Raw genomic sequence first — 17364 nt, forward strand, 5'->3', positions numbered from 1 at the left:
TGTTGTTTCCTGCTGGTTTGATTTCTTTTTAAATTTTGTTCAACCTAGGAACAAGGAGTTGCACCATAATTCAGAAAATGACATATGTTTTTTTTCTCCCTACATCTCTGAGATGCTCTTGGTTCACATAAAAGGATGTTTCTGTGGTTTGAAAAGCAATAGATATTGCAATACTTATTTATCTAACATATCAGGAATTGAGTTACTACAAATAAATAATTTTTTAAAACATTTTTTTTGCTTCTAGGGTTATCACTGGGGCTCAGTGCCTGCACTATGAATCCACTGTTCCTGGAGGCCATTTTTTCCATTTTGTTGCTCTTGTTGTCACCATTGCTATTGTTGGATAGGACAGAGAGAAATCAAGAGAGATTAGGAAGACAGAGGAAGAGAAAGATACCTCCAGGCCTGCTTCACCACTTGTGAAGCTACCTCCTGCAGGTGGGGAGCTCTGGGCTGGAACCAGGGTCCTTGCTCTCTGGTCCTTGTGCTATGCACCATGTATGCTTAACCTGCTGTGCTACCGCCTGGCCACACATTAAAACTATTATGAACAATTGAAAACTTCCTCCTTTGAGACAGAACTTTGAAGACCAAACTGTTTCAGAAAAAATGTTTAATTTTTCTCAAAAAATATATCTAAATCTATGGCATTCATTTAGACTGTTTTCTTAGATGTAGGGTGATCAGCCATTTTGGTCTGACTTGAAATTCCCCGAGTTCTGGTAGCTGCAAGTGAGAACCAGTCACTCCACAGTTAGATATAAAGTTGGCTTCACTGATTTTCTTTTTGTTTACTTTGTGTCATAGTTATACAGTACTGTAACTCAATCATCCACTCGGGATGACTGAAGCACAGAACAACACATGCCTCAGACCATACAAAGGTATAATATAGTCAGAAGTATTTCTGTAAGTGAAGAACTACCTGGAGTTCAATGTTACCTTCAATTGCATGGACTCTATGAACTATTTTCACCTGTGCCACTCATTGCTTTTGTTGGCTTTCAAGACTTTTCTCAGGTTGATAGATAGTTTAGCCTCAGAATAAGTGGGTTCATTGTTAACAAAATAAGTTCATGAGTAAAATTCATTCAGGACAGAGACAATAATGACATTCCTCCCCCTGCCCCCTTACCAGAACGCTCTTCAACTCTGGTTTATGGGGGTATGGGGGATTGAACTTGGGTCCCTTAATGCCTTGGGCATGATAGGTGTTTTACTTTCTTTCTTTCTTTATCTTTTTTTTTGCATAACCATTTAAGCTATCTCCTCAACCCCTGAAAAATTACATTTTAGTAATTTTGCACAGTGAAAAAAGTATTCCAAAGGAAATATGAAGCAAATATTTCATCCAGCATAGATTCTAGTAGAAAAGATAAATTGTCCTTCAAATGTGGGTACATAAAATCTTTTTATTAAGATATCAATTTAATTGAGACTGTGGTATTAAACTAAAGAGGCTACAGGTGTGGCTGGTTCATTGTGACAGCTCAGGGAGTCGAGGGTCTTGTTCTGACAGGGGCCAGAGCAGCGCTGGGCGGGGGGCCTAGGTCTGTGCGGGCCCAGTTTGTCACCTGCCATGTCCTTGGCTCCGATGGCGAGCTTGTTGAAGGGCTCAGACTATATATATAGTCTCCAGGGTTATTGATGTGACTTCCTGCCAGCACTATGAATCTTGGAAGCCATTATTTCCTTTTAAAAAAAACTGGATAAAGACAGCGAAAAATTGAGAGAGAAGGTGAAGATAGAGAGGGGGAGGGAAAGCTAGATACCTGAAGACTTGCTTCCTGCTTGTAAAATGATCCCTGTAGGTGGAGATCCAAGGGCTTGAACTGGAATCCTTGTGTGGGTCCTTGCACTTTGAACTATGTGTGCTTAACCAGGTGCACCACCGCCTGACCCCTCAGTTTTCATTTCTTTAATGATAAGTGAGGTGGAGTATTTCTTCATGTGTCTGTGGGTCATGCGTATCCCTTCTTTAGAAAACTGTTCTTTAGCCTACTTTTTATTGGGGTATGTTTGTTTCTTTTGTAGATTTATACCAATTCTGTATAGATGTTTGATGTCAGTCGCTTGTCTGATGTGTGATGTGCAAATGTCTTCTATTTCCTGGGTTCCCTGGTTATCCTTGTGTAGTTTACTTTTGATGTGTAGAGCTTTTTAGTTACATATAATCCTATTTATTTTCTCTTATTTTCACTTCCCATGCCCAGAGGTTTGAGTCTCCAAATGCATCCTTGATGTGAAAGTGCTGCAAAAATTTCACCGACATTTTCTTCTGTAAATTTTAGTTTTTGGTCTAATATCTAGATCTTTAATCCATTTTATTTGATTTTGGTATGTGATGTTAGGTGTTGGTCTAGTTTCACTTTTCTACATGTGGATGTCTAATTTCCCCAGCACCATCTGTTGAAGAGACCTCCTTTACCCCATTGAATGGTTTTGGCTCCTTTGTCATCTATTCGGTGGTTGTGTATGTGAGGGCTCATTTCTGGGTTTTTGATTTTGCTCCATTGATGTAAATGTCTTTTGTATCCCAGTACCATACTGCTTTGATGATAGTGCTTTGTAGTATAAGCTGAAGTTGGGGAGCGTGATACCTCCATATTTTCTTTTCTTCTTCTTTTTCTTTTTTCTTTCTCAGAAGTGATTTGGCAATTCATGGCCTTTTATGGTTCCACACAATTTTTTGAACAAGCTGTTCAATTTGCTTAAAAAATTCCATTAAAACTTTGATAGGGATTGCATTGAAACTGTAGATTGGTAGGCAATCATTCTTCTGGGATGATTCTGACACAGAAAATATGAATACGTAGTTGAGCCCCATAACTCCATGATTGATCATAGAGGAGATGCGCAGAGAGAATGAAAGCAAAGCTTGCTTTAGAACTTCACTTGTGTAATACAGCATTTATTTAAATAAATGGATCATAATAATGTCCTGCTCCAGGTCTTTCTTCTATCAGAAACATATTATGAGTTTATAAAAAATAAATTTTGGGGGGAAGTGGGTACACCCGGTTAAGTGCACATAGTACTAAGTGCAAGGACCTGCACAATGACCTGTGGAAGGCTCTGGGTTTGAGTCCCAGTTCCCCACATATAGGAGGGATACTTCACAAGCAGGGAATCAGGTCTGCAGGTGTCTATTGTTCTCTCTCCCTTCTACGTCCTCCTCCTCCTCTCTCAACTTCTGTGTCTTATCCAACAAAATAGAAACAATGGCCACCAGGTGCAGTGGATTCATAGTGCTAGCACTGAGCTCTAGTGATAATCCTGGAGACAAAAAAAGATAAAAAGATAACTTTTGATGAAGACAAAAGGAAAGAAAGCATAAAGAAAAATGCAGCGAGTATTCTAAGTTTCCACTTAAAGTCTTGTTTTGGTTTATATTTCCTTCATTTAGAGTATATTTTCTTAAATGAATTCACAAAACATTTCTACCCACTTTACTATGTATTTAAAGTACATAGTAAAGCATAAAGTATAGTGCAGAAATGTTTTGGGAATACAGGAATAAATATAATTCTTTTCTTAAAGAAATGCAGCATCTATTTTGGAAAAAGCTTGTGTAACCCAAATGCTTCCAGATATCACTTATATGTGCATACTCATGAGATCACATTTACAGCACTACTCAAATTTTGATGACTTAGAACTACATTTGCCCATATGGGGACCTGACAATCTCTTAGTGTTTGTATATAATTAGAACTCCAGTAGGAAACAAATGGTACATTAAAGCTAAAGTCTTAGTAAAGTGATCATTTATAAAATGTGTGTCCAGAGCTAAGGAACAGCAATAAGGGATGGTGCAGCATGTTCAAACTAGAGACAATAGCAGTTGTATTATTGAGTTTGAAGGGGAAGAGAGAGAGAAAAAAATCACCAGAACTTGCAAAGAATTTCAAAACATAGCACCTAGCACACTAATTAGTGGTGTTGGCTTCCAGGCTGTGTTATTTAACAGATTCAGTGTAAACTTAAACATTTTATAGATGGTAGTTCCACTACCTTGTATTTACATGGAGTAAATCTGATCTTGTTTGGCAAATCTTCCATTTCTACTCATGATCATTTGAGATAGAGACTCAAGGCTACTGAATTCTACTTGTCAGCCTAATTTCCCAAAGAGGAGAATGTGTAAAAAGATGAACATTTATCCTTGCTAAGGACCATGGAGCATGCACGGACATGATGAAGAAGCTGTGATGTAGTTTGAAGTTGCTGGAGGAGCAGAAATATGGAAGTCAGGTATGGACCCAGGAAGAAGATGATGGTGACCTCCTAGACCTGCTGGTTCTCTGACATTTTTAATTTTATTTATTTACTTGTTTTTATCTTTGACATTTTTTAAACCAAAAAGTATTAAATCAGTGATTGAGATCTACATTTTGGGTCCTAATAGAAAGTGATGAGTACAAGTCAGAGATTCTGTTCTGGTTAAGAAATCATGACCCAGAGGGAGGAGAAAAAGTGAAAATCAAAAAAGATTGTTGACCTCCTCACTTTTCTCTCTTTTTTTAAAACAAGACTGTGCATGTCTCATTCTCTGCTTCTTTAGATTTTCATCCCTGCCATGGGACTATAAACCCACACAGTTCAGGAGTTATTCTGACATGATCAGAGACTCTTCACAAATTTGAATTGGCCCTCTCATGGCCTTTCTTCTGGGTCTTGTTCTGTGTTACTGACTTACTGGCAAATTCTTTCAATAGTTTAATATCCATTTGTCTCAGTGAGTGGACTCTTACCTAGAATTCTTGTCTGGGTCACATGTAGTAAGTGGAGAAAAATGTAAGACATTCTTTCCTTCATCATTAATAAAAGACCCCGAGGAAGTTTAAGTTAATCATTAAACCTGCCCTATGGTCAGCTCTGAACTTTTACTTTGGCACATATTTGGCTGGGACATAAACGAGTTAGGTGAGTTAGAGTCCAACGTGAATGAGTGGGGTACCTGCTCGGTAACTGCAGGCTGGACTCTAAGTAGATAATAACACCATCAGTTCTTGGCAGAGAGAAACAAGACCATTTAGAAAACAAAGGAAATTTCTCCCTTGAGACACAACAAGATGGAACCAGAAAAAGGTACTGTTAGATTCAGAATTGCCTCTGTACTCTCTCTCTCTTTTTCTATTGTACCTCTTCCCAAAAGTAGTGGTGAACCAAAAGAAATAGAGGCTTTGTTGTAGCAAGTATAGTCCTGTCTTTAATGTTCCAAAGAAGAGGAGGCTGGTGAGGGAGGTAGGAAAAAAAAATAAGAGGAAAGAGAGAAGAGAGAGAAAGAAAAGAGAGAGAAGATTGCCACCTCTTGAAAAAATTTCTGGTTGAAAGAATTAAGTAGAGGCTGAGTTTATCCTTAGGAAGGATTAGTGAATTAATTGTATCTAGAAAAGTTATCTTTATTTGATTGTTTGATGTTGAAGGAATAAATGCACAGAACTTTAAGAAAACCAATCTGTAAATATTTACTTTCATTGTCCTTATCTTGAGTGAAGTGCTGAAATGAAATGTTAAAATTATCCAGACAGTTTGAAAAATAATTGTTCAGTGCTTAGGATATTATGTTGGGTGTTGCAAGCAAGTCATATTGTTAACAAAATAGTTGGTTTTAAATGAAATAGGAAATTCTCCTGGGTACCTTCCTCTATGCAAGTAGATATATTTCTGAAAATTGAATGCTTTGAAATTGTATTCCAGATAGATGTAAAAATGTAGGATAAATTTAAACTTAGAAGGGCATTAGCTAAAACTGCTTGAAAATGATCTAATTCCCTTCATAAATACAAATAACTGTCATCACTTCTCCCTCTGCTGGGACTTAAGGGCAGGTATACAGGTTTTTGTCTCTTTTTTACTAATTCCTAATGCAGTCATTAGCACATACTAGATTGTTATAAAGTTTGTAGAAGTAAATTACATATAAATAGTTTAATGTATTATACTATCTTAACAGCACATACTTCAAAATATATATCATGTAAGTTTTTTTTTGCAGATATTCTTTTTTAAAATTTATTTATTTATTCCCTTTTTTGTTGCCCTTGTTTTATTGTTGTAGTTATTATTGTTGTCTGTCTTCGTTGTTGGATAGGACAGACAGCAATGGAGAGAGGAGGGGAAGACAGAGAGGGGGAGAGAAACATAGACAGCTGTAGACCTGCTTCACTGCTTGTGAAGCGACTCCCCTTTAGGTGGGGAGCCAGGAGCTCAAACCGGGATCCTTATGCTGGTCCTTGCGCTTTGAGCCAAGTGTGCTTAACCCGCTGTGCTACTGCCCACCTCCCTGCAGATATTCTTAGTTAAGGTTTTTTTTTGTTTTTGTGGCTTTTATATTTTCTGAAGTGGTATAAGTATTTTTTGCAAGTTTTAGTGTTTTCTTAAAATTATAAATACATTTTTAGTTATATTTAAGTATCTATGTATCTAAGTATCTAATCCAAAACCTTTTTTTTTTTTTTAACTAGAGCACTGCTCAGCTCTGGTTTATAGTGGTGTGAGGGACTGAACCTGGGACTTTGGAGCCTCAGGCATGAGACTCTTTGCATAACCATTATGCTATCTACCCCTGCCTGAGCCAGTACTTTTTCAAAAGAACTTTGTGTTCTATTTGGGGGTGTCAGAAAGCAGATCAAAAGTCTTTCTTGAGCAGGCATCAGAGATAACTTTTCAGTGAGATTGCTGTGAATTTTGTTCTAGGTGATAAAGCCATGTCTTTCAGACTAGCTAAACCCAGGCTAATTGTGTATTTGCTCATAAATTAGAATTTACTGGGTACCCTGTGACAACTTTGCACTAAGATTGCTTTAGAAGTAGAAGACAAATCCCTGAATCTTTTTGAGGAATGGGGAATCTTAAAGAACAGACAGGCATAGGTGGCACTGTGTTAGTGCTTCTAGACCACACAGGACACAATCTGGAGGTTCATGGAAGGCAGGGAAAATTAGAGTGGCTGGGTGTCTGAGGAGGTCATGGAAAGGGTGTGACCTTTGGTTGACCCCAGCCATTGGAAACTACTCATCTCTCCCCTTTCTTGAAATGTATATTCAGGTAGCTGTTCCCACAGTGGGAGAGCTGCTTTCAAGGATGCAAACTTGAGGGAACAATGGGTTTTTAAAACTAGGTTGTTACTGTGACTGAACCCAGTTTTGCTGGCTAAATAAATTTAAGATTTGGGAGGATGGGTGCAGAAGTCCACTCAATTTACCACCGCCTAAGGGAAGCCTCCATATACATTTCTTTGCTAATTAAACTTGCCACCTGCCAATCTACAGTCCTTAGCCTTTTTTTTTCTTCTTTGACCTCTGTGTATGTGTGTGGGTGGAGGAGAGGGCAGTTTCTGAACCAACAATGGAGACAAATACTGTGGAGAGGCTTATGACTAGGCCGTTCAGGAAAGCCAAGATTTCATTAGTAGCTAGAAGACTCTGGAAAACAAAGTTAACACAGGTTTTTGGAAGAGCAGCCTAACTGAAAGTGCAGGTTTCACTGTGGAGAGCAATATGGAAAAGGTGTGTAGAGGTGGGGGTGGGTGAATGAATCTTGAAAAGTTAAAAAGAATGTGGGCTATTCATTGGGAAGACCCTGTGAAACTAAGGCTAACATTTGTGAAATGTCTCCTTCTTGCCGGACTCAGTGTTCCTTTCTTAATTTTTTAAAACTTCTTTCCTTCTTTTCTTTCTTTCTTTTCTCTCTCTCTTTCTTTCTTTTTTTTCTTTCTTTCTTTTACCAGAGCACTGTCCAACTCTGGCTTATGGTGGTGTGGGGGGATTGAACCTGGGACGTTGGTGCCTCAGGCATGAAAGTCTGTTTGCATATGTTATCTATCCGCTGCCCTTAAACTTTTAAAAAATTTATTTATTTATTTTTGGATAGATACTGAGAGAAATTGAGAGGGGAGGGGAAGATAGAAAGGGAGAGAGGCAGAGAGACAACTGTAGCACTGCTTCACCACTTGTGAAGCTTTCCCTTTGCAGGTGGGGACCAGGGGCTTGAACCCAGGTGTGGCTTAATTAGGTGTGCCACAGCCTGCCCTCCACCCAGTGTTTTTTTTTTTCTTAATATGCTATCATCTCAGTTCTTGATAAAAATGTTAACAAGGACTCTCAACATAAAAATGATGTAACTTCTACATTGAATTAAAAGCATTACACAGAAGCTGGCACAGCAAAGGCACTGCTTAAGGAAGGTAAGTCTGACAAAATGTGTTTAATTTAAATCTCTATTCTCATGGAGATTATTATTATTATTTGCCTTCAGGGTTATTGCAGGGGTTCGATGCCTGCACTACAAATCCACTGCTCCTGGAGGCTGTTTTTACCTTTTGTTGCTCTTGTTTTTTTGTTGTTATTGTTATTACTGTTATTGTTGTTGGATAGGACAGATAGAGATCCAGAGAACAGGGGAAGACAGAGAGGAAAGAGAAAAGATAGACACCTGCAGACCTGCTTCACCGCTTATGAAGCGACCCCTCTGCTGGTGGGGTATTACTATTATTTTTTAAAAAAATTATTATCTTTATTTATTGGATAGAGACAACCAGAAATCAAAAGGGAAGATGATGATAGAGAGGGAAAGAAACAGAGAGATACCTGCAGCACTGCTTCAACACTCACAAAGCTTTTTCCCTGTAGGTGGGGACCAGGGGCTTGAACCCTGGTCCTAGTGCACTGTGACATGTGCACCCAACCACATATGCCACCACCTGGCCCCAAGTTTATTAGTTTTTTAATTTACCTATTTATTTTAGGGGTAGACAGACTTGGGGAGGAGGGGTGGAGAGACCACAGAACAGAAGCTTCGCTTAATGAAGTGAAGGAACTTGGGTCCTTCACATAGCAAAAACAGCGCGATATCCAAGTGAGCTATTTTACCAGCCCCCAAAGTGTACATTGTTGAGTCCCAAAGTTATGAGCTCTCTTTTGGAGAGTCTGGCCTAAACAATTTCACCCAATTCCCATTCATATCATTTTTCACTCCACTACTATACTCAGAATTTGCATTGTTAAGATCTTTAATGTTTTCTTTTCTTTTTTATTTATTTATTAATGAGAAAGATAGGAGGAGAGAGAAAGAACCAGACATCACTCTGGTACATGTGCCGCCAGGGACTGAACTCGGGACCTAATGCTTTACCACTGCCCCACCTCCTGGACCACAAGATCTTTATTTTTTTTCTAATTGATTGCTGAGCCACTTCCAGAAAAACAAAGTAAAACAAAGCGTATACCCTCTTATCCTTCACTGCCTGCAAACGGCATTAATTAGAATTTTAGTATCTGGAATTTAGTTACTTAAAAAAATCTCAGCTTTTACTCAATAATGACTCAATGATAGGGGTTATTAATATTTAACTAACATATAGATGTATAAAATAAATTGTTCTTAGTGGGATAGAAGTAAGCTAGAGATACATTTCAAATGTATGTATAGTTAAAATGATTAGATTATCTTTTCTCTCCAGTTTAGGAAGATGATAATGTATCTTTGAAAACTCTAGGACCATACTGATGCCACTTCCTTAATTTTCCAAGTTTTAACATAGCAAAACAGCAATATATAAATTTAAAAAATATAATAAATCTTCATTTTATTTTTTTTATAAAGTACAATAGCTATGCTGCTTCAATCAAAAATGAAAATGCTTTTTAATGTGTGAGAAATTTTGAGAGGATTGACAAGATGTCTGTCTGGCTAATCTCTCAAACAAGTATTGAAATACTACTTTTGGCAGGTGAGTAGGATGTATTTTGAGGGGATTACAGATAGAACACAACAGATTACCTTATGAGCTAGTTTACTGATTTTTAAAATTTTATTTTTGTGGAAAGTGTTAAAGTGTTTGTTCTGGTTAATGTTTTTCCTGCCTAGTGATTTTTTTCTGTCTAGTCATTGAAGATATAGATACTTAATTGTCACTGAAAACATGCCATCATTTTCCCTGGCTAGTGAAGCTTGCTGTTATAGACTAGAGCTTTTTTTTTTCTTTTAAGTTCTTTATTGGAAGATTAATGGTTTATAGTTGACAATAAAATACAGGAGTTTGTCCATGTGTAACATTTTTCAGTTTTCCATGTAACGATTTACAGTTCAGCCTGCGCTAGGTCCTCCTCTGCCATCATGCTACAGGATGTAACCCTCCCTCCCCACCCCAGAGTCTTTTACTTGACTAGAGCTTTTAAGAATAACAATATATAACTTTTCTTTTCTAATTCCTTTTTGAGTAATGTGATGTACTTCTTTGGTCATTTTAGCTTTATCTTCCCAAAGGGAGTGTCTTATTTTGTCTTAGCAATTAGTGATTATTTATATTAATAATTTTTGGCTCAAATCATAACTCTAATTTTCTTTGTGTATTTATCTGTATCTTTTTTTTTCTTGGTGCACCAAGGCTTTGTGCCTGCACAGCTCACTGTTTCTGGCAGGTTTTTTTTTTTTTTAATTTAAGATAGAGATAAAGACAGAAGGACAGTCAAAGAAAGGCTGAGAGAAGGAGAGACAAAGCAGTACCTGCTAGCTTGGTTCTCTCATGTGGTGCTGGGGACTTGAATCCAGATTTTCTTGCATGGTAAATTGTGCCCTCTACTGGGTAAGATATATTCTGGCCCTATTTTTGGTCTTTATGTAAAATTATCTAAGATACCTTTGAGGGTTAAGTATGGACTGGTCTGGTCGGTGCTACCATGAGTGACTGAATTGATGTAACTGATTCCACACCCTCCTTGATCGTACAGTGTTCCACCTGCAAAATTGTATGCAGAAGCTATTGGATAGCCACAGTTAGCATGGCCTGTATGCTCTTTAACCTTTCTTATTCCTTTCTTTCTTTTTCTTTTTCTCCCCTCTTTCCTTCCTTCCTTCCTTCCTTCCTTCCTTCCTTCCTTCCTTCCTTTCTCCCTCTCTCCCTCTTTCTTCCTTTCTTTTCCTTTCCTTTCCTTTCCTTTCCTTTCCTTTCCTTTCCTTTCCTTTCCTTTCCTTTCCTTTCCTTTCCTTTCCTTTCCTTTCCTTTCCTTTCTTTTCTTTCTTTCCTTTTTTTTCCTCATAGAAAGTGGAAAAGTCTTTTTAAGGTAACATTTTTATGCTAATGGCCTCACCAAATTTGTTGAATTTCACGATGTAAATCATGTCTAAGAGCATCTTCAAAGATGGAGGGATTAAGGTCATGCTTAGGTGATGGCGTCTATGGGAGAACCCAGTCTAATCTAGTGTGTGAAGTCATACTGTTTTTTTTTTTAGTGAGTTAATTTAGTTTTTTTTTTTTATAAATAGTTTATTTATTACTACTGAATAGAGACTGAGAGAAATGGAGAGGGCAAAGGAAGATAAAGAGGGAGAGAGAAACATCTGCAGGACTACTTCACCACTTGTGAAGCTTTCCCCCTGCACATGGGGACTGGGGGCCTGAACCCAGGTCCTTGCATAATGAACATATGCACTCAACCAGATGTACCACCACCCAGCCCTCATCCTTTTTTTTTTTTGTGTTGTTGTTTGGTTTTGTTTTTTAAAGGAGATTCTAAGCACTTCTCTGCTTTTATTCTTTGTCCTTCTCTAAGCAAGCAAAGCCGAAGTCTAGAGAATTTTTCATTCATTTGGGGAATCATTCTGATTGTGTATTAAAAGGGGAGGCATTTAAGGAAGGGATATTGAGTTGGAGGATTGAAATAGGATTCTAGAAATTTGTGATCCACTCTGTGATGTAGAAATATATATATATATATATAGTGGTGATTTTTAAAATAATTATTTATTTTCCCTTTTGTTGCCCTTGTTGTCTTTTTATTGTTGTTGCAGTTATTATTGTTGTTGTTATTTATGTCATCATTGTTAGATAGGACAGAGAGATGTAGAAAGGAGGGGAAGACAGAGAGGGGGAGAGAAAGATAGACACCTGCAGACCTGTCTTCACTACCTGTGAAGCGACTCCCTGCAGGTGGGGATCCTTAGACAGGTCCTTGCACTTTGCTTTAGGTGCATTTAACCTGCTGCACTACCGCCCGACTCCCATGATTTTTTTTTTTTTTTTTACAATTAATTATAGCTATCTGGTTTAAGCCTGGGAGAGAAGAGATTATGGGTTGTTAAGAATGAAATGTAGATAGTCATGATTGTTCTAATGAACACTGGATGTCTAAATTAGAACATTAGTTAAAACTTCTTAAAAATGACAATTTTGAAGGGGTGGGTCCCAGACTGCATGAGAAATGTAAATTGTTAGCTCCCACTCTTAAGTTTACTAGAATCAGATACTCTTGAGAATGGGATCAGGAGACCTATGCTTACTATCTTCTTTTGATGATTCTGATTAGCGCTGCATTTTGCTTGATAATGTTGGAGAAGCTGATGGACTGAAACTACTCTTTATAACCAGCATTTTTGTCACTTACTTACAGTAACATGCTTGAGCTTCCACATTGAACCTAAAGAAGGTAGCCTGGCTGGGGGAACATGGATCACAGTCATTTTTGATGGTAGGTTTGGATCTTACCAATACAAGTTTCTTATTTGTTAATTTAAGGAATTCCAAAGAGTATGTGTCTTTGGTCTTATGGCATGTTTAAGAATTGGTGTAAAAGAATCTTAAGGAAGATGGGTCAGAAGGACCTGTCACCATTCTGTTTTTCCAGAGGCTCATTTGCAAACATCACAAAATCAGAGCATGTGATAATACTAATTATACCATTTTATGTCTGTACCCATTTATTTATTTCAAGCTGTGGGATGGAGCTCTGAGAAACATAAATGGGATTATATATAAGTTAGTAGCATAGTATTTATTATACATTCTCCTGCAATCTTGGTTATCATTTTAAAAATAATTATGTATGTGGGGACATTGATACCATAGACGTTATGTTCAACTCTACCATGGGAGAGAGTAAATTTAAGTGTAGAGGTTTTTTTTTCTTTTTTTTTTCCCTTTTTTATTTTCCCCTTTGTTGCCCTAATTGTTTTATTATTGTTGTAGTTATTATTGTTATTATCAATGTCATCATTATTGGATAGGACAGAGAGAAAAATGGAGAGAGGAAGGGAAGACAGAGAGGGGGAGAGAAAGAGAGACACTTACAGACCTGCTTCGCCTGTGAAGCGACTCCCCTGCAGGTGGGGAGCCAGGGGCTTGAACCGGGATCCTTATGCCAGTCCTTGCACTTCATGCCACAAGTGTAGAGTTTTTATCCCTAGATTTAGGTCAATGAATGGATCTGGATAGAAAATAATTTCTTATAAATTCATAAATGAGAATGTTCAGATATATATAGCAGTTATAAATACCTGGGAGTATTGAGGCTGGGTGGTAGTGCATCTGTTTGAGTGCATATGTTACGGTGCTTAAGGACCTGGGTTCAAGCATGTAGGGGGAAAGCTTTGTGAGTGGTGAAGCAGTGCATCAGGTGTCTCTCTGTCTCCCTTTATCTCCCCCTTCCCTCTCAATTTCTGGCTTTCTCTATCCAATAAGTAAAGATAATAAAAAATAAAAAAAAAAATAAAGGAAATGGGGAGTAGTGATCTTTAAATCACCTCAGTGTCTCACACTGCCACCGTGTGGCCATGATATGTACTCTGTTGTGTGAATGACACAATTCTTAGCCTGAGAATCTCCTTTCCTCTTGTGTTTAGATTTGGAATCTGGTCTCCTATATCCCATCAATGGCTCTCAGCTGGAGATACACCTGGTGAATGTGATTGGGCCTGCATTGCCGAATATCCCCTGTGACATCTCTCCTGTCTTCTTGGATTTACCACTGGTGATGTGTAGAACCAGGTACAATTAGCAGGAACTGAGAAGAACAGAGAAAACAAGTGTTTTGCTTATCTCAGGAGTTTATGGTGGCAAATCAGAGCAATTTCTACTGTGACTGCAGTTACCAGTTGTAGTTTTAAAATGTTCTATAAAGACATTTTTCTTAAAAGGTGCATATCTTCAGGAAAAAAAGAAACTATAAAGAGAATTAATTCTGAGATATTTATTTTTAATTTATTTTTTTAGATAGTTGATTTTTTTTAACTTTTTATTTATTTGTTGGATAGAAACAGCCAGAAATCAAGAAAGAAGGGGGTGGTAGAGAAGGAAGAGAGACAGAGAGACACCTGCCACACTGCTTCACCTCACAACGGTTTCCCCTAGGAGGTGGGGACTGGGGGCTTGAACCCAGGTGCTTTCACATTGCAACATGTGCGCTTAACCAGGTGCCACCACCACCCAGCCCCCTGAGATATTTATAAAGAGGAACTGGATTGTATTTTCAGTTACCTTATGCAATGAAATTTATCCTTACTAGAATTCAACAAAAGATACCCTTTTGTTACCTAAAGAACTCATCTTTTAGAATAAGCATAAATGCAGTAATTGTGAATAAATCCAAAACCAGTTAGCAAGGATATTTGTTTCACTCCTCAGATTTGTTACTAAGCTTTTATAGTTGTGTGGTTCTAGGTAATCAATCTATTGAACTAGTCATATTTCTGTTGACTTTTTAACTCGTTCTTAAACTCACATTTTAAAGATGCTGTGTGAAAGTAGTTCCCTGGCTAAGCACAATATAATTGTATTTTTTTCCTATTCCCTTCATTCAGCAAGACTTTCCTTCTTATATCTTTGCCTGTTGTAATCCTAACCAATCATGTTGTTAATGCTACGTTTCTTGTGAACTGAGTATAATCTTTCTCTTCTTCAGACAAGCAACAACTGTGGAATTAAATCCAGTTTATGACTGCAATATCTTTTGAGGAAGAACTGCCTCATCTATTAGGCATGTATGTGTGTACACAGGCAGACACCGCTACTTTACACATAAACACTTTTTTTGTTGTAACTTGTCTTTCTAAAGGATGACCCTTTTGACTGACATAAAATTGTAACACATGTAGCCTTATTTATCCTGTCCACTTAGCCCTTTGTTTCTTATGACAATACTATTAGTTTTTTTCTCTTTTCAGATTCATCCTGCTACACTTAGGTACTTTGAGGGCAGAGGAATACTTTTTTTCCCCTTCCAGGGTTATTGTTGGTGCTCAGTGCCTGCACTACGAATCCACTGCTCTGGAGGCTATTTTTCCCCTTTTGTTGCTCTTGTTGTTTATCGTTGTTGTTATTATTATTGTTGTTGTTATTGCTGTTGTTGTTGGATAGGACAGAGAAAAATTGAAAGAGGAGGGGAAGACACAGAGGGGAAGAAAAAGACACCTGCAGACCTGCTTCACTGCTTGTGAAGTGACCCCTGCTACAGGTGGGGAGCCAGGGCCTCTAACTACAATCCTCACAACCATCCTTTCGCTTTGCGCCATGTGCGCTTAACCCGCTGGCTACCACCCGGCCCTTGGAGGGAATACTTTTTTAATATAAGCATTTAAAAAAAATATTTTATTGATTTATTCCCTTTTGTTGTTCCCTTGTTGTAGTTATTATTGTTGTTGTTATTGTCATTGTTGGATAGGACAGAGAGAAATGGAGAGAGGAGGGGAAGACAGAGGGGGAAAGAAATATACCTGCAGACCTGTTTCACTGCCTGTGAAGTGACTCCCCTGCAGGTGGGGAGCCAGGGGCTCGAACCAATTCTTACTCCAGTCCTTGTGCTTCACCCCACCTGTGCTTAACCCCCTGCGCTAATACCCGTCTCACTCAGGGGATACTTTTAACCTGTCTTTGATAATCTTTTGGTGCTTAGAACAATGCCTCACAAGAAGATGCTCAATAGGTGCCCACTGAACTAACCTTCTTTATAATACTTCCTCTGAGTTTCAAACTGGGTTTTTTCGCCCCCTTAAATTCTGTGGTATATAACGGCATATTGTTCCTGCAGCGACTCACCATAAAATAAGTCAAAGCACTGAAGATTTAATGTCTGTTCTCCTTACTCCTGACATTTTAATGATTTTAATATGTAGTATTGATTTGATAGCATCTGTTTAAAGAAAAATAAATACTACCCTCATAAATACACTCACTCACTGGGAGATGGATATCAAATTCAATTAATATTCACATATGAAAAATGTACATTTATCATCAATTAAATACTATCTTCTTCACTATCATAAAAAGAGATCTGCTTTTGCCAATAAAAAGTCAATCCAGGATATAAATCAACACTGTTCAAATGAAATACAGTGCAAGTCATACCTGTAATTTTAATTTTCTCATAGTCATACTAAAAAGTCATAGGAAATAAGTGAAATTCATTTTAATAATGTCTTATTTAATTCTGTATATCAAAATTATAGCATTTAATGTTTAATCAACATGCAAATTATTAATGAGATATCTTATAAACTTTTATCATATTAAGTCTTCATAACACAATGTGTAAGTTGTACACACATTTTAATTGGTATTAGTCACATTTTAGGCCAATAACCACATATGGCTAATGATTAACACATGAAACAGTGAAAATTTAAACACTTAAGGTCATAGTAAAGAGCTTGGTGACAAAAGTTTGGGGGGAGGCAATCTTAGATCAAGCCTTTTATTATAGTCCTTTTTTAAATTTATTTTTTATTTAAGAAAGGATAAATTAACAAAACCATAGGGTAGAAGGGGTACAACTCCACACAATTCCCACCACCCAATCTCCATATCCCATCCCCTCCCCTGATAGCTTTCCCACTCTCTATCCCTCTGGGAGCATGGACCCAGGGTCGTTGTGGGTTGTAGAAGGTGGAAGGTCTGGTTTCTGTAATTGCTTCCCGGCTGAACATGGTGAACATGGACGTTGACTGGTCGGTCCATACTCCCAGTCTGCCTCTCTCTTTCCCTAGTAGGGTGGGTCTCTGGGGAAGCGGAGCTCCAGGACACATTGGTGGGGTCTTCAGTCTAGGGAAGCCTGGCCGGCATCCTGATGGCATGTGGATCCTGGTGGCTGAAAAGAGAGTTAACGTACAAAGCCAAACAAATCGAGAGCTGAGAGGAACTGAGAGATGAATGTGAAATATAGGAATTCCTTGGTCAGCTTTGTTTCACAAGTACCAGGAAGGGATCTGAACCAGTCAGTGACAATTGCTGCTTTGGCAACTGATGGTTTTTGATGTACATGAATGTGATATTCTATCTTGGAGACACCAACAGCCTTGCAAAACAACATTACCTCAAAAAAAATCAATTAAATATATATATATATATATATATATATATATATATATATATATATATATATATATATATCTGTGTTCTGTCCTCAGATCACTGTTTTCTGAAGCTCACGACGGTCTGTACTACCTAGCAGTGCGCTCTAGGGGGCAGGTGGTCCACAGTCCATATCCAGGGCCACCCAACAGCAGTACTTTCCAGGTGAGTTCTTAGGGTGCAGATACACGTGCATCTCTAGTCAGAAAGTATTCTGCGCAGTGGAAAATTAA

At 38.0% G+C, this 17364-nt stretch overlaps 1 protein-coding gene across 7 annotated transcripts in view; it reads left to right on the forward strand.

The window, feature by feature from the left end:
* Positions 1 to 4924: 4924 nt before the first annotated feature.
* The window catches only part of PKHD1 (PKHD1 ciliary IPT domain containing fibrocystin/polyductin), a 617401-nt gene continuing 604961 nt past the window's right edge, over positions 4925 to 17364 (forward strand). For 6 of the 7 annotated variants that reach the window (XM_060190048.1, XM_060190049.1, XM_060190051.1 and 3 more), the window contains exons 1-5: positions 4925 to 5094; positions 9613 to 9739; positions 12399 to 12476; positions 13627 to 13771; positions 17188 to 17296. In XM_060190048.1, the coding sequence (XP_060046031.1) occupies positions 9688 to 9739; positions 12399 to 12476; positions 13627 to 13771; positions 17188 to 17296 (384 nt within the window). In that variant the 5' untranslated portion in view covers positions 4925 to 5094; positions 9613 to 9687. Of the gene's footprint in view, positions 5095 to 8151; positions 8195 to 9612; positions 9740 to 12398; positions 12477 to 13626; positions 13772 to 17187; positions 17297 to 17364 lie in introns of all 7 variants that reach the window. The other variant, XM_007516520.3, reaches the window with a different exon arrangement.

The sequence above is a fragment of the Erinaceus europaeus genome, chromosome 4 (genome assembly GCF_950295315.1).
Source record: "Erinaceus europaeus chromosome 4, mEriEur2.1, whole genome shotgun sequence".
Classification (NCBI taxonomy): domain Eukaryota; kingdom Metazoa; phylum Chordata; class Mammalia; order Eulipotyphla; family Erinaceidae; genus Erinaceus; species Erinaceus europaeus.